Consider the following 24,884-nt stretch of genomic DNA (forward strand, 5'->3'; position numbering starts at 1 on the left):
GCCATCACACTGAAAAGTCAGTAAAATGTAAATTAAACAGTCTGTGACAGTCTCTGTTTTGTGATGTGCAGAAGCTGCTGCAGGGGCTTTCCATTGTTGCTGGTGTCTGCATGGGACCTTGAGTTATCAGCAGGCAGAGAAAAGCTTCCGAAAATATTTCAGTACCCTTAGCTGCCTTAATTCAGATTTTAACTTCCAAAGGGACTGAGGATGGTCAGCACCAGTCAGAAATGGGCCCTGAAAAGAAAGATCTCAAAGCAGCTAAAATTCTGTTGTTTCAGCTCACTTTCCTTTGGTGTAACAGGAGGTGAAGTAAATAACTGGAACAGTTGAACTTCTGACAAATCATTCCTTAGTAACAGGATACAGGCTGGAGAAGAAAATGCCAGGAAGTCTCATTTCTCAAAGTACTTTATTTTCTTTTGTACATGCTTACTGCATAGCAAAAAATGTCTATGTATTTACATTGTTTAAATTAATGTGATATTAACACAATAACATTTTTATATTTTACTACTCAGTACCAAATATTCAGAAATAACTTCTGTTGCCTGAATAACCTCTGCATGGAATTCCTTTTGTGTAATGGTTGCTTGAACAGCATGCTCATGGATGAGACAATGTGATAACACTGGATATAACAGAAAGCCTTGCAGTGTTTTGTCATAGTTGTCCCTCTTGCTTCAGACAATAAAAAGGATGAGCAGTAGAAGTATTTATGACATAAGATTATACTAGGTTATCAAAGAAAAGCTATGGAAATTGCCTATAAATCACATAGGGTGATCTAAATCCTGTAGTCTTTAAAGCACGTCTGCACACTTCTAATTAGCAGTTCAGTTATTTGAAGGTTTAATACAAATTTCCCATCTTAAATGAACTTTATTTCTCCATTCAAGCTCTAATGAATAAAGACCATGTAGTTGCAGTCTGAGTTTGCTTATGTCACCAAACTTCATTTCCCTTGGTGGCTTTAAAAGCTGTAACCTTAAGTGCTTTAAAAAGAAAAAAGACTGTTAGTTTCAGCATACACTGGATCATCTTCCACTCCATTTAGATCAAGGTTCCTAGAGGTTAAAGGGCATACAGACAATTCAGTACACTATGAGATTTCTTATGTGTATAATCAACTTAGATCAAAAATACAGTCCAATTAGGGAAAAGCTATCTTGTATTAAAATCTCACAGATTAACTCTACAAATAAAATGTAGGTATTACTAGAATCTGAAAAGGCCATTCTTGAATACTCTGAACTTTCAAGACCCCTGTTATCTTCAGTTAGATTTCTAATGTAGTTAGGTGATGCTCTCCTTCATATTCTCAGTTTCTTCCGCTTGTGAGATTATACCAATTGTGCTGAGATTTTATATATCCGTTAAAAAACATTAATTATGCTTTGTGAATACTAAAAACCCAAGTGTCTGAACTGAAGTGTAAGCGTGAATGTAAATAGCATTCGCTCACTCAAAAGGAGTAAATTAATGCTTCACTCCAAGGTAGAAGGGGTAAAGAATCTTCTACAAAGAAAACTCAGCTAACTGCATGCAGCTGGATGCAGCTTCCTTTCCACTACAGCTTTACCTTTTTTCCAGCTACTTTCCATACACACTTGCTCATGTAAATCTGTAACTAACTGGAGCAGTTGCAAAAATGCACTGCTTGTCAATGAAAAAATCGGAGAGTTTTGGATGATTGAAGAGAGAAATTAAAAACCCAAAAGATGGACACATCTAAAAATGGATTCACTTAACGGAACTTACTCAAACACAAGCCCCTCCCAGATCAAAAATCTTATCTAACACACTATTGGGGGTACCATAAGTAGCTGCACAATCCTGACAATAGCTTCTCTACTGGGGCTCTGTTCAGAGAATTGTATGTACACCTTAGAAATGGAAACATTCCAAATGATACATGAGCCAAATATTATTCAGCCACGAAAATGTAAGTAAGCCACAAAACAGGATTCAGTCATGAAAAACATCCAATAACATTAGAAGCAGGTCTCTTTATGGAATTTCCAAAAAGATCAAACCACTGTTTTCCCTCATATAATGAACACTAGTACGTGTTTACTCTGTGGACTTGTAGCAGATGGATAGGAGCAGAGACTGATATGTTAGAAGGCATTCTTCCTGTAAGGATTTCCTAAGATTATGCTATTGGGATAATGGCAAAACAGACATTTTCTTTGGGTATTCGCTTGAAATGGAAGTTCTTAAAGTGTCCAGGGAATTTTCCATCTGCACAGACTGTAATTTTCTGCACCTCCTTGTGAACAAGTCCTTGTAGAATTCCACAGCCTTCTTCTGGAAGTTTTTCCCAACAATCACATACAAGATTGGGTTCAGGCAACTGTTGCTAAAGGAACAGTACGTGGCTATTTGGGTCAGTATGTCATTGATGTCTTCCAGGCATTTGAGTGTGGGTGAGAAGTAACGGATTGTGTCGGTGAACGTGCTGATCTGGAATGGAAGCCAGCAAATGATGAACAGCAAGAGCACAGCAAGGACCAGCATGGTGGCTCTCCTTTCTGTCTGGACTATGTTCATTTTTCGTAGCTCACTGCTTCGTAAGGCTTTGATGATTTGCACAGTGCAATAGGTAATTACACAGAATGGGAACACAAACCCCACAATATTCAGCAAGCAGTTGTTTGTGAGCTCCCAGTAGCTGGATGGGTAAAGAAGAGCGCAGGCTGTGATGTTGTATTCTTTAAAATAACTCAGATTTCGAAACACCATTGTAGGTGAACAAATGAGCAATGCACATGTCCAGATTACAAAACAATACCATTTGGCACAGACAGTTCGTCTCATCCGTCCAAGAGACATGGTTTTCACCAAGGCCAGGTAGCGGTCAATGCTCACTAGTGTCAGGAAATAAATGCTAGAATATAAGTTCATGTAGCTCATAATGTTGATGGCTTTACAGAGAAACAGGCCAAAAGGCCAATGAAAATTATTAGAAATATTAATGGCCCAGAAGGGTAAAGTACAGACTAACATCAGGTCAGCAAATGCCATGTTTGCTAGGTAAATTTCAGCCACTGTGCATCTACTCTTGTGGAAACACAGGACGGTGAGCACAAAGGAATTTTCTATTGATCCCAGAATAAATATAAACCAGAGGAATGCAGGCTGAAAATCCTGTAGCCATTTCCATGCATCTGCACTGACACATTCATTTTGTTTTATCTGATGCACTCCTGAATTATTGCGGAAATCTGGTGTACTGACTCTGAGCTCCTGGGTGATTGTGTTGTACAGCTGTGTAACATTTTCAGTTGTGATGGAAACCATTTCTGTGAAGAGAAAAATAGGTGACATGAGATTGCTACATCTAGCTCATTGCTGCAAAAGACACTATAAGATCTGTCTCTGCTTTTCCTGATGTCCTAGAAGCATAGCTTTTGAACAGGCTTACACCTCCCTGGTTTGCTTTCTGATAGACACAGGGCATGCCTGTGGAATGTTTCACAGGCAGCATTGCTATGGACTGCCTGGACAAATTTTAGGCAAGTGAAACAGAGGGGATGTAGCAACAACAGACATCGTTGTGAATGGGTTAACAGAAGAAAACATTTACCAGCCTTTATTCACCAGAACTGAGCTGCAGCAAGTCTTTGTTCATTCTTTGAGGATGTTCATCATTAGTTTGTCTTCTTATCTTTTTATTTCATTAGACATGGTCTCCTAAAGGACAGGTGTACCTTGGGTCTCAGGTTGCTCTAGGTAAAGCTGCTAGTTCTGCGTCACATCCTGCAACATTCTACACTCTCCCCTGCAGAGCAAGAATTGAGTGGAATTCAGTGGTGCTTCCTCCCCGAAGAACACCGTATATTTTTCCAAATATTATGACTGTACTATAAACAGACATTTAGTTTGCAGCTCTAGTTTGCATTGAGAATGCTGTGGGATCAGTGTTTGCCAGCAGCATGCCTTTCTCAGCTTCGCACTGAAATTGTCCGTGTATTTCTGTCTCTGCGTTACAGTCTCTTTCTGCAGCCAAGTCACAGAAGAGATAAGTGGTACAACTTCACGAGAGAGCTCAGTTTTAAGAGGTGCACAGTGGGTGGGTTGGCAGTTTGGCAGAGATGGTGGCCATCATATAAGCCAGGACCTGTCTGTAGTCAGGCTGCAGTCAGCCAGCTTGGGTGCAAGAGCACAGTCTGAAAACCAGAATGCTGTAAACATTCTACAGATCAGAACAGCCTGGGATCTTACAGAGAACTATTTACAGGCAGAAATGTCAGATGTGTACTTGAATGCTACTAAAACCAAACAGAAGTTGAGTGTGCAGCATCACTCACTACTGATAAAATGTTAACTGTGTTTTCTTCTTGTGCTCTTGGATAATGAATGCTGAGATATTATTCAAATGAGAGATTGGCTTCCCAGATCAGTACATATAATTCTCTGGACTGAGTGACAGAAAAACTGTCTTTTTCCAGGTCTTTATAATAACCACTGTTTGTATTATCATTTGATCGGAAGATTTTCAAATGTATTTTTAATTAAGACATTTGTCCTATTCAATTGGTAACGTGACAGTGAAAAGGGACACTTGCCATTCCTGAAAGGATGAGGGTTCTCATTTGTTTTCTGGTTGCTGGAATTGTTGGCTGGTAATTGTGAGTGCTTAATATGCATACAGAAATTTGGCTATTGGTTGCAGAATTGATGAAAAATGGTGGTCATATTTTGTGTACTTTGTGTTACAATGTAGCCCTTAAATATCTCAAAGCCCAACATGTGTGGCTGTGAGAGATGCCACTAACAAATTGCAAACAGCAGTTTCAAGTCCCTCTTTCTTTCTACGCTGGCACTTTTCATTGCAAAAACACGTGGGAAGTGAAATACTAACGGATGGCCAACAAGAGGTCATCTGGGAATAGAGAAATTCTGTTGCTTGATGAAATTATCAGAAATTGTTTCTTCTGCTGGTAGTAGGCTGTGAACCAGCAAAAAAAAAAAAATGTAAGTGCATTATTTTATGCTTTGAGGTTGGATGTATGGACACATTTAATAAAATAAGCATTCATAATTAAGAGAGTGGTCATAAAGGCCATGTTGGCCTTTTCTGTGATTTTCATTTCATTCATTTACAGAATTTAATTTACAACAAATAGCAACTCCAAAACTGCCTATTGATTTATCTGTATTTTCTCTGCAATTAATCTCTTTTAGATTTTGGTTTTAGAAGGGAAAAATCTAGAATGCTTTAAAATAAGTTAATTCTATCATATTACTGTGGTCTAAGAACAGTGTGCAGGGACTAGTTAGGATGCCACCAAGTTCATGACATGGGGCTTCTGGCAGCCTGCCACCTTGGTCTTTAGCTCAAGTCCTTCCATAATGCATTGCTAGAAATGGAGGAGCGAACAAGATAAAATGTGCTAATTATCAATTTACAAACCCTAATGTTTGGGGTTAAAATGATGTGCTTGATGCTATTCTGTATAGCATCTGAAGTATGTGATTGCTGAATAAATTATTGACAAAGCCACAGCTTAGAGAAGGCAGTGATTTGCTGTTTTCTTGTCATATTTTGGTGAAAATAAATGTGATCCTTTCACACATTCTCTACAAATACTTTCTGTGCAATGCAAGACAAGCCTAATATCTCACCAGGGACTTTCAATAAGATTTTATGACAGTTTTGATTGAAATACTGCCCAGCTGAAGTAATCTATCATTAGTGGTTCTGAGGGACTCCTGTGGGGGCTGAATTTGAACCTGACGGAGTCCACCTCCTGTTGTGAGTTACCTCCTCCTTGGCAGTCTATAAAACCCACTGTCAGTCATTATCTTGTGTTGTTCTGGAGTATTTTTTGCTAATAGCATTGGGAATAAATGACAAGGTTTTGATGGGAGGGGGCTTCAGGGTGCCCTGTGTGGGAGGCAGTTGTGTCCTGGCCAATGCTGGTGGCAGCCAGCCCTCACCAAGGCTGAAGGCTTTGGAGTCGGGTCATGGGGGATACTTTGGGTGTTGGCCAGATCCTGCCAATGCTGCAAGTGAAGAACCCCTGCAGAGGGACTGGGAAGAAGGGGTTAATCAACTGTTGTATTGTCTTTACAAGCAGGTGGAGAAAGACTCCAGAAAGGTGGTGGTCACCCATGCCATAGCCTGAAACTCTGAGGGCTGGGCAGAGTCACTAGGGCACCTTGGTGTCTCTTGGCAAACTCATGGGATGTCCTGCTGTTCAAGGACTGACCCACACATACTGCACTGGAGGGAGCATGCCAGAAGACAGGCAGGAGTTAGTCAGCAATCCAAGGATGACACCTGGAGTCCCACAGAGCGGTTAATCTCAGAATGTGGAAGGAAAGTCCCCTGCTGCAGCCATACATGCTGGGGCCTATGAAAGTTCTTGAAAGAAAAGAAAGGGAATGTGATGAATTGGAACAAAAAGTCCTCTAAGGATCAAGAGATACGAGCTAAGGAATGTAAGGACAGGGGGAAAAAGGTCAGTGATCAGTTAATGCTGCTACTGGATTAATGCAAGCTCCAGCACAGCTTTACTCCCCAAATGGGATATGCTGCTTCAGGTGAATGATTTCACCATCAGTTTGGGTCTGGATGAAGCCCTACAGCTACTGAACTCCTGACTTTATTAGTAATGACACCAGTGTTAATCTTTCCTTGTACTATGCTAAACATTTTCTGTATGGTAAGATACAGTGAATAACTAAATATCTCATGATGGTCTCAGTCATGTCTTATACAAGGACAAGTTCTGAAATGTGTAATAAGAATTCAGGTTATTTCAATGTTACCTGCAGTAATCTACTTTGTGGGAGCAAGAGAGGGACTTTGTAATGCATATTTTACAGCTGTTGTGACTTTGCTGATTACTTGTTTTGCAGAAACAAGGTGTGAAATTTGTAATTAGTATATTCTGAGATTGTTGCAATATTAACCTTGCTAATTTAGACCTCAGAGACAAGAGGTGGAGCCTAAAACAGATAAATGCTTTTATGATGTCAACTGCTATAATATGGTTTGCTGGAGCAAAAGAGAGAATATTAAAAAGCATAGGTACACAGTCCTGATGTTTTCCTACACAGTCTGATTTGCAAGGGCAAAAGATAGAGTGGGCCCAGGGCCCCACTAGTCTTCTCCAAATGAGGAATTTCTTTGATGGATGATCATTCATGATGAAAGTTGCCTAGAAAGCAGCTAAATTTTCCATTTATTTCAGGAATTTCTTAGCAAGGCTGAGTGAAGGATAGGTATGACACCCAGTCTGTAGCATCCTTAGCAGAATTTTACAATTATCTAGTTTGCTTTAAGTGCTGTCAGTGGCCAAAAGTGGTTTTGGATACATACAGTTGGCTTGGCATACATACATACAGCCCCATGTACAGCTGGGTGTCAGTGGCACAGAGGAGAGGAAAAGCTGGGAGAAAAAAATATGGATTTGAAGGAGTGGCTGCAAACTGAGAGAGGCACTGGCTGACTTCTGGCATGGTGATTTTTTAGAAGACGTGTTAGCTACAGAAAGAAACAAGCAAGGGCTGCCCCAGCCTCTCCTGTGACTGTCTGTTTCTGTGCAGAGCCCAGCCTGCTTTAATGCTTTGTATTTTTTGTGTGAGTTTGTCCTGAACATCTCTGAGCCCAGCTTGGGCAGCCAAGTGTCCCCTGGTGGTTCTGATTTGCCAGGCATCCTTGCTTCTTCATGCTAATGCAAAAGCTACAGTAAATGTAACACAGGAGTTGCCAGAGCCGTAAGAGGAAAAAGGGTATCTGCCTGACAGATCTGCGGTGACTGAAATGGGAAACAGCAGGAGTTTAAAAGCTGCTGTAGGTAAGGGAGGCCTTCCACAGTGTGGTCTGTGCAAGGAAGCCTGGAAGTCCTGCTGACTTTGTGTAAGTGCCACTGCTGCCCTCAGGAGCTTCGAGTGTAAACCTGATAGATTCAGCAAGTTGTTAGGAGGCTGTAGGATGTCCCCTAAATTGCCTCATTTGCAACCGTCAGACAGGTATTTGCTGGCCAAGAAAGGTAAGTTTTATTTTAACAGCTTTGGAGGTTTTGGTTGCAGAACATCTATTTGCGAGGAAAAGGAGGATTTTTATTTAGTAATAGGTTATAACAAAACAATCTCAATGCATAATTTCTCCTTCAGCTCCACACCGACAGGTCTAGCAGGCCTGAAGGACATATGATGGAATGGCATAAGCAGAGGCATTGCCCAGCAAGAACCCAAAGGTGTGCTGGAAGACTGAGCTTCAGTGGTGGACTCTAACATTCAGAATTTAGTATCAACAAAAATACAGGTGACTCATCCTCTTTATAAATTCTATATCTCCTCCATAAGGTTTATTTTCAAAGCTTCTATTTCAACCTGGTCTTCTTGCAACCTTTACTCCTGAAAAAAATCACCTTTGTCATCTATCCCCAGTTCATTGAGACTCTTGTTTCCATCTAATCCAAGCCCAATGGGACTGCTCATACCCTTCTCTTTGGCTTCAGAATGGGTTTGTATCTTTGGCTGGATGAATACTGGAAGGCAAAATTATATCACTCTTGTGGCATCTCTGAAACATGTTCTGAAACGTTCTCTGAATGTCCTTTTAATTCTGCGTTACTGTGGAGGCATTAGTTATTTTGGAGAGGTAGAGGAAGTATGGGAAACATTCCTAAAATGTTCTGCTTTTACGGATCCCACTACATTAATTTTTAATATCCAATCTTTGTATAATGAATCCCTAATGGGCTTTAGCATCTTTGAGGTTGTAGATCAGCGGACACTTTCTGTGGCCGTGTTAACTTAAAGGTTTCTTGCTCTTCATTCACCCTTCACTGTCCCTTTCACCTTACGGCTGCTCTCATGGTTCATGAGGCTTCATGTTGAACCAGATTCAGGAACTTGACTGGGACAAAAATCACCTTGTAAAAGAAAAAATTCTTTTAAACACAAGCTCCATAGTTTGCCAGAAAACTAAGGCAATAAAGAAAATATACAGAGGAGCTACCTCTCAAAAGTGTAATTTTTAGATTTTATTTGTTGTGTAAGCTTGAAGCCCACCATGGAAAGAAATTATTGTTCTGCAGTTACCATTAAAGGCATCTACATCAACTATGTTAGGAAAAAGGTGGGGAGAAAAAAAGTTGCTCTGTGAAAGCAGTTATTTCAATAACAATGAGACCAAGGTGAGAAGAGGCTACTAATTTTTCTCCCTGTGTGGGAGTTGAAGCCACTCAATTCCAACTAAAGAAAGGCGTGGAGAAAGTAGAAATCCAATCAAGTGCAATGAAGCACTTTGCATAATGCTTTTTTTTCTACGTGGAAATCTTGAATGTTCTTACTTTAAACTCTCCAGGGTTATAATTTCCTAAAAATAATATCCTATACATTTTAGCTTTCAAAACCTGGTATGTTATTTTTCAATGGTCTTTAGACAGTCCAGTCAATAACTGTGATGATTCTGGCAAAGGGTATCATCTCTGTGTAAAATAGTTATAACTGAAATGGATAAGAACAGCGTCGTTGGACTGCGGTGAGAACTGGAAGAAGAAGGAAAATATGAATTGGTTCAGAGTACTGTCCTGATCACAGGACCTTTGTATAAGGGAAAGGGCTCATCTCATTATAAAGTTTTGATTTAGTTCAGATTTGGTGATGATGTTTGAGTCAGTCCGTGTTTGATCCCTACTTGCTGCCATCAATATTTTAGAAACTTTTCTACTAAAGATGATCTACTAAAGATGACCTCCAAAATGTTGCAAATGTCACCAAAGCTGGATTTTGTTGTCATTCTGAAAGAGTAGATTAGGACAAGAATCCTACTTAATCTGAAGTGAGAAATAATATTTTTAACACTAGAGCCTCTTTCAGGATCAAAACACAGAATCTGCAAGTTTCTCCAGCCACTAAATCATTAAATTTCAGCCTTGTAATCCTCAGAAATTTCAAAGACACAGCTGTAAAAGACCCAGCTTTGAGCAAGAGGTTGGCCTACAGACCTTCCAACCCACATTATCCTAAGCTCCTTAATTTGTGCTTCTTGTGCTAATAAATGAAAATTCCAGTTGGATTAAGGCTAAAAAATAAAAAGTAGAATCATAGAATTGGGTTGGGTTGGGTTGTAAGGGACCTTAAAGATCATCCAACTCTAACCCCCCTGCAATGGGCAGGGAACCTCCCACCAGACCAAGTCCCTGGTTACTTAAAGCTGAATTTCAGCAGCAAGTGCCCTCATTTGTTGGAATTTTCTACCTCACTGAGATGCCCTTGCTCAGCAATGTTCCTTAGGAAGCTGTGTAGATTTTGTTGAGAGTGCTATGGGAACTGGCCTTCCCAAAAGTATTTTTTTTTAAATTATTTTTAATTTTGGAACACAAAACTGGTTCATCTAAGTCACAGAAGGAACCAGAGAAAAGTTTTTCTTGTATTAGTAGATTTTCATCAGGAGGAACAAGACAGCTTGGGTACCAGGAAAGCAGAGCCTGCACAGCCAGGAGTTGAGAGGCCAATATTGGCAACTGAAATGTGCTGTGTTAGTCGTCTGCATCAGGTCTACCATGCGCCACACTGGGCTGCTGGAGCCAGCTTTCAACCTGTATGTACTGTTCTGTTTACCCTTCTGGTCATTAGGGTGCTTCAGTTATGTGGTTAGAAAAGAAAGAATATCCCAGAGGAAAAAAAAGATCTGGAATAATTAAGCAGAGACATTCAGGCAGTGAAGCAGGAGGGATGAACTGGAAATTGAAATAGAAATCTACAGTTGTTGACAATTTGGTCTGGCATATTAATGGGGAGTTTTGCCTTTTTTTGCACAGAAAGCCTGAGGAGCTGCATTCAGTGTGTATAGAGGCAATTAAAAAATTTGGTGATTCTGAGGGGAAGTGGTAGCCAGGTACCTGGAAGGCAATTCAGGTGCTTGGATATTGGCATTTTGGAAAGTGCAGGCTGTCTGGGATATCTGCATGGGGTTGGTATATGGTACAAGACCTCTGAGAGATCTTCTGGAGACAAGACACCCTGGAGTTTCTGAAGCACCCAAGACCTTGCAGGGGCTCCTTTACCCCTTGATGTTAACACTAAGATTAGAGCATGGGAAGCATAACTCCACTGTGAAAATAGCAAATATTTAGGCTTAATAGAGCATTATAGACACTATAAAATAGAGCATTATAGCTGTGAAATGAAATGCAGAATTATAGCAAAAGAAGATATGGGAAAGTTTCCTGGGAATTAGTCCTTTAAAACAATCCAAGTTTTCAGAGATCAAAAGGATAAGCTGCTGATTTCTCTTGGAAGAAATGGTTAAAATGTTAGTTTCTGATTTTTAAGAATTAAAAAAAGACAATAAAGGAGGCTTAGGTCCATATTTTAAATGAACACAAGTCTGATGTAGTGCTCAGTGTATTGGACCTTGACTTAGTACTGGTTTTAAGGAAAATTTCTGCTGGTCTTTTGGGAGTGCAGGAATGCTGTGTAAAGCTCTGTGGTACCTCAACAACAGCTATCGTAGATGAACTGCAGGCAAAGTTTTTGGTTTTATTCTTTTGAGTTTCTTCTGACAAAGTTGTTATCTAGGAGAAAAAACCCAAACCTACATCCATACACTACTTTTTGCTTACTTTCTGACCTTTTAAAAATCTGCATGTTCACAGCACCTTTCTCATTCCTGAGAAGTCTGTATTCCTCAAAGCTGACATAAAGGCCATCCATATTTTAGTTTTACATAACTATCTCAAGGGCAGTGTATGCTAAAATTGTTCAGCAAGAAATAACTTTTTAAATTAACCATTTTCCTCGCAGAAATATGTCCTCTTCGTTCTCAGATTTACAGAGAAGAGAAAACACATATTTAATCAGAAATTTGCTACCATACAGCTCTGATCATCTATCATTTCCATTGTAATATTTATAAATGCCATGTATTATTGTAATAAATAAGCAGTAATTTTACTAAGAGTACTTTACAAAAGGGAGTGGATTCAGTATCTCCTGTGAAAATTTCTGATATGGGCTGTCATAAGGCTTCATGGGCACATTCAGTCAGTGGCGAGCACAAGGACGAGGTGGAGGACTCTTGCTACAAAGATTCAGTTGCAGTTTTGTTGCATGTGTAAACTCACTGGGCTATTCTTTGGAGCTATGTCACTCCTCTTGTATGGAAATGTTTCACAGATCCTGGACTGTAGAATATACCCCAGCAAAACTGCTGTTGGCCATACATGGAGTGAGAACATTTCTTTTGCAGAGAAAGTCCGCATCAAAGCATCATTAAATTAAAAAGGGAAGGGTATAAGCAAATAAGTAATAGGAAATGCCAAATCCATTGAACACTGCTCTGGAGTTCTTATGAAGCATATCATATCAAGGCACTGCTTGGATAAAGCAATGAAGTATGAAGATAAATCCCTCAGCTGTCTCTTTTTCAAAAATAAACCTTCTGCTAATATTAGAGAGGGTTTGTCAATAAAAGTAAAGGAGGTCTGCAACTGTGGGGCCATCAGGAAATGCAAATGTGATACATACAAAACGTGCACAGTGACATGCTCGCAGCAACAACTCTCTAAGTTAAATTTAGAGCTGAGTACCTGGTTTAGCATTTTGTTTTCCTGAAGATTTCTATTACGTTAATGCTGTGCAGTTTTCCCCTTCCCTTTTGTACATGATGGATTAGTAAATGCAGAACTACCCTGAAGTAAAACTTCCTGTACTTCTCAGACACTTTTATTATTGTAGTTCACAAGCAGAAAAAGAAGTTTAATTCAAAAACTATCTAACTGCTCTGAAAAAACGTATCACTGCCTTCTACCTCCTCTCAGCACACACTTTGATTTCTGCTGTTCAAACATCTTAGAAAGTTTAAGCTGCTCTGATTTACAGAGCTATTTTTCCCTCATCTCCAGCTTTCTCATGACAGTATATGTCTACAAAGAAATGAAGTATATGAAGGTCTTAAATGTAAGTGTTAAAAAAACAAAAGCCAGTTTGTAGTCATTGGGCAGATGGAAGATCTCTTTCCAAATCTCTATTCTGTTTAACTTGGAATAAAATCTGGAAATTAGGTGATTCCCACACCTGTATACTAAGAGGCCACAAGCTTATTGAATAACGTTGAATGAGGTACTTAACTTTATGAAGCTATTTCCAGTTAGTATATATACTTAAATAAATATTGAATCTGAATCTTCCATCTTTGGAAATATCATTAGTTTTGAGGTTTTTAATGTCAATCTCACAACTCCTTCTCCCTCTCCTTGTGAATACTTGCTGCTTTTCTCAAGTCTTTAATTCTTGAGGATTTTGATCTTCTTGGACCTGCCCAACTCCTTCTCCTTTAGACTTAATGTGACTCTGCTCCACAGCCTGGTGTCAGGAGTCACCAGAAGCCTCGTGTGTCCCTGAACTGAGATGATAACTTTCTGACTAACAGCAAAGCACATAAATCTTACACAACACAAGTAACAGCTGGATCTACATTTTTTCTGTCTGTATTGTGGTGTGTTTGCTCAAAATGTTTTGAAAACTGAGAAGGAAGATACTCAACCAGGAGAAAACTGACCACAAGCTCACTCTGCAAGGCTGGCAGGGTATTTTGGTTTGGTTTTTTTGGCATTTCCCATATGAGAACAGGTAAGGTTAACCATGAGTGCTTATCGTCCAGAGCTCAGCCAACAACTAGCATTTAGGTTAGTGTCAGGAGAGTGAGAAATCCAGAAGCTGCAGTAGGAGTGGGACTGCAAAAGCCCTGCAGGAGTGAAGAGCAGTCATCCACATGAATTTATCCTTGAGAACATTTTCATGGGGACCGTGCATGGAGCAAGATTCAGCCCACACCTAGAGTTCAGGTTAGGGCTCAGGGAGTCACAGGCTATGTCTGCTCTTTCAGAGATAGGGTGAGCCCTGTCAGGCTTGTGCATGTGTTTATCACGCTTCTGACACTGAGTCATATCAGCCCTCTGTGTTTTCCCATGTATGTGATGTTGGGTCAGCCTACTCTTGTGTACTGCTATCTTGAGCTTTGTTAGCTTTTGCTTTCAGAAAGCTCTGAGCATATCACTGAGCTTAAGGTCTATCTGCTGCCATGTCTGACTTGTGATCTTTTGGGTTTTGTTTACTTGATTTTCATATTTGGTTCAAAACAATGTTTTGTATTTTCTATTGTTACCTGGAAGGCCTCCTGTGAACAGGAGCTATGATCAGATTGTGGTTTGCTTACATTTTTAAGATTTGCAGAGTTTATGCTCGACATTGGATCTGTTGCTGAGATGACCATCTATTAACATAATTTATTCTTGTTCCTAGCTGTTTCACTGCCTATCTTGATAATATCTCCCCCAGCTGAACTGTCTTGCAAGCCAGACTGCAGATTTGTACAGGGAGAGAAACAGTCAAAGCAGTGCTTGGAGTGAAAGCAACATGCCTTGGCCTCAGGAACCTCACAGGGCTCCCTGTTGGGTGTCAGTGACTGCTGGGAAACCCTGTCTTGTCCTGGGGCTGAAATCTTGCATGTTCCTTAACACTCCTGCACTCATGGTGTCAGAATACCAAGATGAATGATCACAATTTGCACAAATTAACTGAAGTACAAAGAAAAATAAGAGACTGTAAACTTCCTGAGTTTTATAATATGACCTGTAGATTTACCAAATTGGAACGAAGCCAAAGGTGGTTGTATCTAGTCCCCTGAGCTCTGCAGGCACCACAGGAATTTTCTGTTGTAGACAAGGGATTTCTGTACTCCATCACCATTACAAAATTCAGTGCTTAACACACTAGCATTGTGAGACCAATTTAATATCCATTGCAGGAGTCTGATACCATGTGAAATGGCAGGTCTGATGGTATCAAACAGTACAATGCACCTCTCAAATGGCAGACAATACCCTGAGCCCAGTGAATAGCTAAGGTATCCAGTGATAAAGAAATAAAATGCTAGTGATCATATCAAGAGTAGCTTGTGCAGCTAGATTATATTTCTTTCTTAAAGCGAGAATTTCCTGCTTTAGAAAACAGCCTTTCCTGAAACCCAGATAGCTCAAACTTATTGCAAGAACCAGGCCAAAACCTGCTAAGCTGGAAAATAAAAAGGTGAATTTTCACCTGGCTGATGACAGCTTTCAGGACATGGGCTGGAGGAGCTGAGCCATTCCTAGGGTGGGTTCTCAGAATTGGTCTTGGGGTTCAATTAATTTAGTTACAGTCTTGATCTCAGTATGAAAGACAGAAGAGCACTGATGAACCATGCCAGTAAATTGCTTGATATCTTCATTACAGAGAACAATGGGAATATCCTGCAGAGAGAAGTGGACGATATTAGTAGAGCCTCAGAGGTGGAATGATAAGAGGAAAAGGCTGTGAGTCCTGAGGCATACCAGTTCCCAAGAAGATAAGTGAGTGATGCTCCTTTGTCCTCCCTGCTGTAGTGGAGGCACAGAAGAGCTGTTCAGCAGTGCAGAAACCTCCACTCACGGCTCCCTCACTGACGTGCACATGTATGTCCTCTAAAGCTTTGCTCTTTGATGCATTACTCCCACCAGACCTCTTCAGCTCAGTTTAGCCACACCTTTCTCTTAGCAATTGAAATACTATTCTTTTCCCTGGGTAGCAGCATTAGGTTCTCATGACTAGGAAAAATGTGAAGGTCTAATGGCCAAATAGCATTTGTCAGTATTGGTCCCTCTGAGAATTAAATACTTAATGGAAAGATTTGCCTTTCATATGAACTGGCTCTGTGCCCTGAAAGCACTTTACTTCTAGCACCTTGAGGACATTTTGACAGCCATTTAGGAAAAAATAAGAGATTTGCCATCTTGAGTGCCTCCAGTCACTATAATATTTGCACTGTTGTCATGTATTTGCAATAATGCAGCATTTTCTGCATATTTTTACCACTGGCTGTCACAGGTGTGGACTTTGAGGAAAGCCCAAGTGTCTCCAATAGCAAAGAGCTCCCAAAGAAGCTCACGGTATGTGGGACTGACTGGTTGTCCCAAAGTCTAATACTGATTACTTTGACAGCAACTGCCTTCCTCATTTCTTATCATACAGGTAACTGATTTTTTACTCTGCTGTAATTAGAAAAGCATAGAAAATATTTTAACCTGTCACATTATGTCTGAAAACCACATTTGCAACTCCTCAGTCATCCCTTCCAGCAGCTGGAAATGTTTCAGTCACTATTTTGCTGTTTCCATTGCTGAGACACAGCATGGCTCTGTGCAAGCAGAGGAGTCCTTAGCACAGAAGACGCCACAGGCAGAATCTGTCCTGTAAATTAGTAATAATGCCTTGTGTTTTCTTAATGCCTTTCACCACAGGGATATATGGACAGCTTCGCTGCGTAATGGTGCAGTTTCCAAACAGCACTTCAGGCTCTGACAACAGGATAGGCTAGAAAGTATCTAACTATAACTATATAATGCTTAAGTGAAATTACAGCTTTATTTTTGAGCAGGTGGAATTCAGAAGACATGATATTTACATTCAGGTTACCACCTCTAATGCATGGGTTTCTGAAGATGGTCGTAGTTTAATTTAGATCTTCTGACAACAGCTACACTAAACTATAAACTTAGATTTCAACCTCCTGAATAGGTTTCCTTGTGGATCATCTCAGAGAATGATCCCCAGCATCACTGATTTGTGTCATGGAAGGCAATACAAATGTGACATGATATTCATTGTCTTTACAATGTCAGGTTGTCTTTACTAAAGGATTGGAGGGTTTTGTTTGCTTGTTTATTCAAAATTTCATATTCTTTTAAAAACTAAAATCAGAGTGTGGCAGTGCAAGCAATGGTGAGTTCCCTTCTGAAGGAGAAGACTAGTCTGTAATGTGCTTCACTTCTTAAATTATAAACTTTAGAAAACCATTTTGCCTTGTCCTTCCTAGGTCAAACACTAGGTCTTGCTATGTTGTTGTTATTTCTTGAGCAGCTGGGACAGTAATTTCATATTATTTTTGTGTATCTGCTCCTCACTTAGCCAGTACATGAAGTATTGGCAATTGGAAAGAGGTCAGTTTTCAGACAACATAGTTAGAAATCACCATATTCTATATATTGTAGAGAAAAGCTCAAAACCAGATGTAACTGTTAGAAATGGTGTGTAATTCACACTATAGTGAATTTCAAACCGTATTGCAATTTTCTTGATAGTAACAGCAGATAAAAATTAGATATAATCCAAATGGAGCCCGTTTTTCTACAGAAAACCCGGGGGAACTCTACTGACAACAGTTCTTGAGTGAGAATACACCCTGTTTCTATTGAAAAGACTAAGTATTTGAATACATGCAGAAAGGGATTTGGTGATTAAACTGTATAAACATGGATATGACTTTCAACACTGAGAGATCTGGAAGGTTCAGGACACTTCTCCAGCCGAGAAGTAGTGTGGTTTACAGTGTCGATTTACAACAGTCAGTGTTTGGATGACAATTTTTTTTTGCCTTTGCATGCTTTGCCAGTGTTGAAATTAAATTGTGTGTTAATTTATTGTAATTCCTTTGTTAGCAACAGGAGATGACAGAGCTCTGCTGGAACCTGGTGCAGACAGTTTGTTTTTCACTCTGCATACGCAGGTTTTGAGCACTGGTGTTCGCAAAGAAGATATGTCCTATCTGCTCTTTCCAGAATGTCAGACCCAACAAAAAAATACAGGGTAACAATTTAGTTAGAGAGACAGATTCCCTTAGCATATGCTACATTTACTTCAAAGAACTACTGTACCCAAAGCTAACAAAAAGATAAGGTTTAATGTCTTTGTTATTGGCACAGACAGTGGGATCAAGCGTACCCTCAGCAAATTTGCCAATGACCCAAGCTGTGTGAAGCAGTTGACTGACACAATGGAGGGAAGGGATGCCATCCAGAGGGAAGGAATTCCACCCAGAGAGAAGGGATGCTTGAGAGGTGGGCCTATGCAAACCTCAGGAGGTTCAACAAGCCAAGTGCAAGGTGCTGCCCCTGGGTTGGGGCAACCCCTGATATCAACACAAGTTGGGGGATGGAGAGCAGCCCCGCCAAGAAGGACTTGGGGTGCTGGTGGATGAGAGGCTGGACATCACCCAGCAAAGTGCACTTGCAGCCCAGAAAGCCAGTTGTGTTTTGGGCTCCATCCAAAGCAGAGTGGCCAGCAGGGTGAGGGAGGGGATTCTGCCCCTCTGCTCTGCTACAGTTAATGGATCATGTTTTCTGGTACCTTAAACTCACATATTACTACAGCTATGTAGGAGATACTTTTTAAAGTGTTGGAGGAGGGGAATTTTCTTTTCCATTAAAATGACTATAAAAATAGAAAATTTCTGGAGAAACTGATTTTAAAAGAAAGATTTTCACAAAAGATTTGGGTAATTTAACAGAAAATATTTTAAAGATGTAATTTCTTATCTTGAACAAAGGAGAAGATGTACTGATTTCTCACAGTTTAGCAGATGACCCAGACCCACTCTTGCTCTCTCTGGCCAACTAAAGAATTTAATACCTTTACAAAATGGAGTAGTTCCAAAAAAACCCCAGAGACTGCAAGAGCCCAATTCACTACAGTTTATCCCTCAGGCACTTGCTTAAGAAGGAAGATGCCTCTTTCAAAACCCCTTATCAGTGATCCCCATTCCCAGGCAGATTTATCCTCTGTGTGTGCATTTGTTCCGTGGGTTGTTTTCTTGCTTTTGTTAAAAATGTCAAGACCCTTCACCAGTTTGTCTCTAGAACAGAAATGTTGTCTTCTGACCAGCTTTGTTAATTTAAAAAAATATTCTGATTTAAGTTAATCATGTCCCCTTTGAACTTGTGTACCATCACTTTGCCACCACTGTAGAAGAGAAAGCACTGTGTAGAATTGTGTGTGACAGTTTTCTGCAGCAGGCAGCAAAGGCTCATGGCAGGATTTTAGGGCAGGAAGATGTGAAGGGGAAATGAGCGGATGTGAGTTCTGGAAGGCAACATAATGCTTCTAAGTGAAACAGAGGAGAAGCCCTGCTGTTGGGAAGAAAGGAAGGATGAAGAAGGAGAAATGTTAATGTTGAAATGGAAGGAAGGAAAGAAGGGAAAAAGAGGAGTTTAATTTCTCAAGAGGGAAAAGAGTTGCAGACCAAACAATGAATAAGAATTCTTTCCTAAGTCAGGTATATGCCAGGCTTATGAGAGCTTTATCTGGGATTTTGATTTAAAATGTTAGAAAACTTAGGTAGTTTATACAGTTTGGATCCGTATTTTACCCAGCTTCAAAATAGTCCAAAATCTGAAATTGTTTGATTCTTGTATTTAAAGTCAAACTTCTCTTTGATTTTTTAAAGTTAATTAACCAGAGTATATTTATTCTAAGGCAAATTTTATCAATATGTTCCATTGAACCCTTTTTTTAAAACCAGAGACCAGTGTGCAGTGAAAACTTCTTAACCTGTTGGTAGAAATATATGATGTAAGAGTAGAAAAATGGAACTCCAGATATCCCATACTGTATAGTTATTAGCTGTAGTATGATTTAAATGCCAATTTTTAGACTACATTTATTGTAGAAGAAAATTAATTGCTGTCTTCTTACATTTCCAAAAAAGACTGTTTCCAAAGCATTGCTGGAAACACCTACACAAAACTGTCTCCACTTTGTTACTTCTACTTCCTTCTACTTCTGGGAAATGTCCCTTTTGCTGACCCAGCTGACTGGAATTTATGAGCTATAAGGTGACTATTTTAAATTAAAAAAAGAAAAGTTTCTCAGAAGAAAAATATAATCAGAAGGTGAGGTTGTCTTATGCGACCTGCCTCCACATGCTGTTTTTAAAAAAAACAAGTGTTATAAATTAAAACTTCTGTGACCAATATCCCAGCCATTCATGAACTGCATTCATGTCTGATTCATTATGACTGCTTTATTTAGATTGCACTATTATCATTTTGAAAATGAACTTGCAACTCACAGAGGAGAAAAAATACCAGTATGGAGAAAGCTTGTAAGTTTTAAACTGGTTCTCTTGTTCTGGTAAATTGCTATTCCAAATTCTTTGTCTTATTTGAATTTGCTATTTACTGTAAACCTCTAACAGTTTTCAGGCCTGGAAGCAGATAACTGCTTTTGCTTATTTATCTACCCATGAGTGTTTTGATATTAATAGATGGACACATCAGAAATGTCTGATGAAAATATTTGCTGATTGTTTTGTACAATGTAAAAAATCTGGGAGGAAAGTTACGGAGGTTTGAGGTCCCCCTAGCAATGGGTAGGACAGGACTGCATGAATATGCAAAGGAACATGTATTTTACTTCTCTGACTAGATGTTAATAATTCTAAATATATGTTTGTGTGTATATATATATATATATATATATGTATGTCTATGTGTGTACAGAGAGAGAATTTCCACAAAGCAGACATTTCCTGGTCACCTTCAGAGCCTCACACCTTTCATCTACTCTTTTGTTGTTTACTTAGGGAGAACATAGCTTGTGTGCACTCCCAGCACAAGAAGGACCAGGCCAAGAAACCTTTCTAGGTGATGTCAAGGTGAACAGCCATCTGTGAGCTGGTCTGGAACAGGTAAAACAGGATTCTGCACGAGGAGCATGTGGGAGGGCTCCCCAGAGTACAAACAGCATAAAGTGGGTTTGTTTCAGGTGACTCGATCTGAAGAAATAAAGAAATAAAAATTCATCCTTGAGCTCAGGTGTCAGACAGAGATGAGACTGTTATGATACATAACCTGATGACACTAGGCTGGTTGTAAGATTCATTGGCTGAAGTTGTGTTGAACTGAAGCTGTACAGTTACAAGGGCCAAAATGTGACTTGAAGTGTATTATGTGTGCCAGAACCAGGTTTATCTATGTGATAGGTAAAGGAACAGGTATGGTGTACATTTTTTGTAATCTCCTAATTTCACAGCTAGGAAAATCAGCCTTTCACAGACCTTTCCATCTGGAGAATAAGGCCAGAAAAAGAGAATGTGTCAATGATATGTTTGTTAAGCGGGCTACCTGTGAGCAAATTGCTCATTTCTGCTGATACATCCAAAAGACCTCATCTTCTATAATTTGTCATTACTTTGCTGATGCTGACTTGGAGGGCACTGCAAGCAGTCAGTCCAGCTGAGGATCTAGCCTGTGTGCCTACTTGTATGACTTTTTTGCATCCCTCCATCTTGTTGTTTCTTGTTGAGCTGTTTGCTGCTGTCTAGCAGGTAGAACCAGGAGCACAGCTCTGCAGACACTGCCATACTGGCTGTGTTACACTGATTGCCAGAGGCTTTGGGGATAATCAGTGTGCAAAATTCTTGCAAGCTTACAATCTAAGCAGAATCCAAATATAATACAGAGTAGAATATGGCTTATTATAGGGAAAGACTGCTGCAGAAGGAAGTGAGAGGTGCATGCAGAGCTGAGCCGAAATCTAGCAACACGTAATGCAATATTTCTGTCATCCTACTTACTTGTTTAAGGATCAGGTCTCAGGTTTGAAGTATAAAGGCTTAATAGCTGCTTTTTGTAAAAATGCTCAAGGTACCTGATGAAACATTTCCAGTTTATTGGCCTGCCTGTAGACCTTCCCATTACCCTTCACATCAGGAGAGTGGCATATTGCTGTGCTCCATGTATGTGGGTAGAGGGACCTGCTGTCCTTCTTTTGTAACCCATGACACTTCAGAGCAGCAGCCCTTCAGTCAGTCAGACAGCTGATAGGAAATCTTACAGCCATGGCAAAGGGACAGACCACCTCCGCACTGGGGCACAGTCCCAAAGGGCTTATTCCTTCTGCCAAGGCAGGAACACGGCAGGAGGAAAAGCACCTATGACCAGTTCTGCCCCTGGGCATGCATGCATAAATCCTGTTAATGTTAAAAAGACCTGGCCCTCTACCATGGATCACTCACTATTTTTGTGGCATTTAACTGTAATTTCAGATAACATGAGTGGTTAAAGTGGATTTCTGCATTTTGACAGCTCCATTCTCTGCAAATTAACCATAGTCTGAAGTGTGTTCTTTGCAATACTAACACCATTCTGGCATACCTTATTGTGCAAAGCTACTGAATCTGCAAACCTGGACGATCAGATTTATTTGCAGGGTTCACACAAACCAGCCCAACCTTGGTGAATCAAGATAAGGAGTTAACATGTAGGGGACTTAAATATAGCACAGAAGCAAAAGTAAGTCAAATCCACGCTTTCAGGGAACATCAAAAGTCCTGAAGTATTTTAGTGAAGTTTGATATAGCAGCTTTGCCACAATGTCTGAATGCTTTGGACTTGCCTGTCATCAGACTGAAGATAGGTGCTTTGAGCAGGCAGCTTTGCCCCTTGTGTTTCTCTGGTCTGTATCTCCCACTTGTGCCTGTTCTCCAACATTTAACACTCCTAAGTGGGGTGTTAGACCATGACCAGAGTCCCTCAGTCCCAGTTCATTATCTTTACTTCTAAGCAAACTAGGTGTCACTGCTATGGTGATCACAAGCAGTTACAACTTGATCTGTGTAAAGCCAACCTGCAGGGCCCAAATTTAAAGTACTGCTCTCATCCTCTGTGCTTTCCCACTGCGGCTGAGCCTACCTGGCTCAGGGCTGGCACAACACTGGGATGCCCTCTCCTCCCTCTATCCCTGCTCAGGGGCACCCAGCCGAGGGGAGAAGCTGGTTCAGCCATGTGCCTCCACCCTTTTGTGAGTCAGCAGCCAAAGACTGCTCTAGGGTGTGATTCCTTAGTAACTACAAGTTACTAAAGCCCAGAAAGAGCTGGCAAAGGATAGCTTTTGCCTCCACTTTAAAGTACCCTGCTCCTGTACAGCTGTGTATCAGCCAGGCAGAGGCACAATTTTCCATCTCGATGTATGAAGTATGTTAAACATAAGAAGGAAGAAAGATAAGCCTTTTGATAAGGTAGGGGGAAACTCATCTGTATGGAGTGCTGAGAGGGAGTTTTAAAAAACCATTACTGAAAAGAGAACAAGGCTTATGAGTAGTTTTAAAGAAAAGTAGAACTTTTAGCTAAATGGCATTTTTCCCTGTGGGTTTTTTTTTACTTTACATTGATTAGCATTGCTAATAGGTTCAGGTGTACTTTTGCAGTTGATTTGGTTACTGAGAGGGAATTTGTTTTGAAAACAAAGCTCTATTCTTTGATAAGTTTTCCTAGACTTGCAATATGAATTTTTTTCCTACTGTGACTTTAAAAACAGTAGAATTTGAGTGTTGAAGGGATTTTTACCCCCTTCTTTTAGTGAAAAACAGATTATCAAATACTGGTTATTCTTAAACAATAAATTTTAGGGTCTTCATAATGAATGTCGTAAAATTCTCCCAAATTCAATTTGTTTTCTGCCTGAGAACATACTTGAGCTATTACATAGCTACAAAGAATTTTTAAAGCTGTTTTCCTGTGCAAGGATGGGATGTATATTTCAGGAAGCTCTAACTCAGTAGGAAAGGCGGTTCTTTTGTTAGTTTGTCAGTACAAAATGTTCAGGTAACACTGAGTAACTCAATTAATCTTGTTCTCACATGTCCTAAAAGGCCCAGAGGAAAACCTGACAAAGATTTTCTGGAGGTGTCCCTGGTCTGCTATTCCAAGGTCTTTATTAACTTAGGTGTATTTATCCCTTCTGTTTGTGTTTTCACTATTCACACTGAAAACAAGAGAAATACATCTGGAAGTCTATAAATGAACCTGGAGTGCAAAGATGCTTCTCTTAATTTTTTCTTAATGATTGCACATTATCAGAGACCAAGTAAAAGTCATATGAGTGATGTTACTCAGTATGCTGATACTTCAATCTTAGAGGGTCATGTGAAGGTAGAGATTTCTTTTACTCAGATAACTGTCTTCTAGTTTCTAAGAAAATATGTACAGCTGTTTAAGATAAAAGTCTGCCCCTATCTTAGGAGACAGCATCTGTAAGATTACATACAGAAGGTTAAAAGAAGAACTCTAATGGCTAACTATTTGAACACTTCTGTCTTTATGGCTATTTGCTATTATTACACTAAGAAGGCTGCTTAGGATACTGAGTAATGGAAAAGGAATAGCTGAAAGTATAGCATTTATTTCAACCTTTGCTCTTTTTGTTACATGATTCTAAATACAATACCACTACTAAGGTCTTTGTTTTCATCAGCAACTTAAAAGTCAATCTCCTACTGAATTTTTCTTTATTTGCATACAGATTTTTAAAAGAACCTAATAATGCAGCTTAAATGTCATCCAAAACCTTTCTTCTTTGTAGTATAAGTTTCAAAGGTTTAGCCTTTGCCGTTCAATCAGTGCAGATGAGACCGGTTAGCAGCGTAAGGTACACACACATGCACTTCCACATCCTGCCCAACAAAGTTTACAATCAAAATAATAAACAGAGACAAAATTATCAGCATGTACAGAAAATAATTGTCTCTTTTTTCTCCTTGCTATTTTGTAGGTAATTTCTCAGCCACAAACAAAGTTAGCTGCTTGTACTTCCTGATTATTTTAGTGAAAGAAACAGCACCCATGGTGTGATCACAGACATGAAGTGTAATCTGGATAGGAGAAATCCTTACCCTCCAGTACATGGGACAGTATCTGTGGCAGATGAAATACCCTGTGGCTTTGATACATTGGATACTTTGAAATAAAGCATTTTTCTGTAAATGTTATAGCTCTGCAAAACCCAACAAAAATCACATTAGCAAAATCACATTAGCAAAAGTTATTTTTCTCCTCCATTTTCCTGGAACAATAATAATATCGGCTCTTTAGTCACTGAACCAGAAACATACTAAGAATTCAATAAGTGGTTTCCAAGAAGAACAAACCACTCTGAAATTAAATAGTAAGAACTTTTCATATGAAAGAGAAGTGAAAATACATACCTTGACTGAAAATTCACCACTGAGCAGATGCAAATGAGTTAAGTGCAACACCTCTCTGGGAACAGCTCCTTCTCTAGTA

General features: G+C 39.7%; 1 protein-coding gene across 2 annotated transcripts; it reads right to left on the bottom strand.

The window, feature by feature from the left end:
* Window positions 1-395: 395 nt before the first annotated feature.
* BDKRB2 (bradykinin receptor B2) lies at window positions 396-24,884 on the bottom strand. 2 transcript variants are annotated; one of them, XM_019281717.3, is made up of 3 exons: window positions 24,806-24,877; window positions 15,070-15,260; window positions 396-3,305 (listed from the first exon to the last, which is right to left on the bottom strand). In XM_019281717.3, the coding sequence occupies exon 3, from the start codon at window positions 3,301-3,303 to the stop codon at window positions 2,161-2,163; it is 1,143 nt and encodes a 380-aa protein (XP_019137262.2). In that variant the 5' UTR covers window positions 3,304-3,305; window positions 15,070-15,260; window positions 24,806-24,877; the 3' UTR covers window positions 396-2,160. The 2 variants fall into 2 exon arrangements, with proteins under 2 accessions (XP_019137262.2, XP_010393005.2); XM_010394703.4 differs by lacking the exon at window positions 15,070-15,260 and having other exon boundaries at window positions 24,806-24,884.

This window comes from Corvus cornix, chromosome 5, assembly GCF_000738735.6.
Source record: "Corvus cornix cornix isolate S_Up_H32 chromosome 5, ASM73873v5, whole genome shotgun sequence".
Classification (NCBI taxonomy): Eukaryota; Metazoa; Chordata; class Aves; order Passeriformes; family Corvidae; genus Corvus; species Corvus cornix.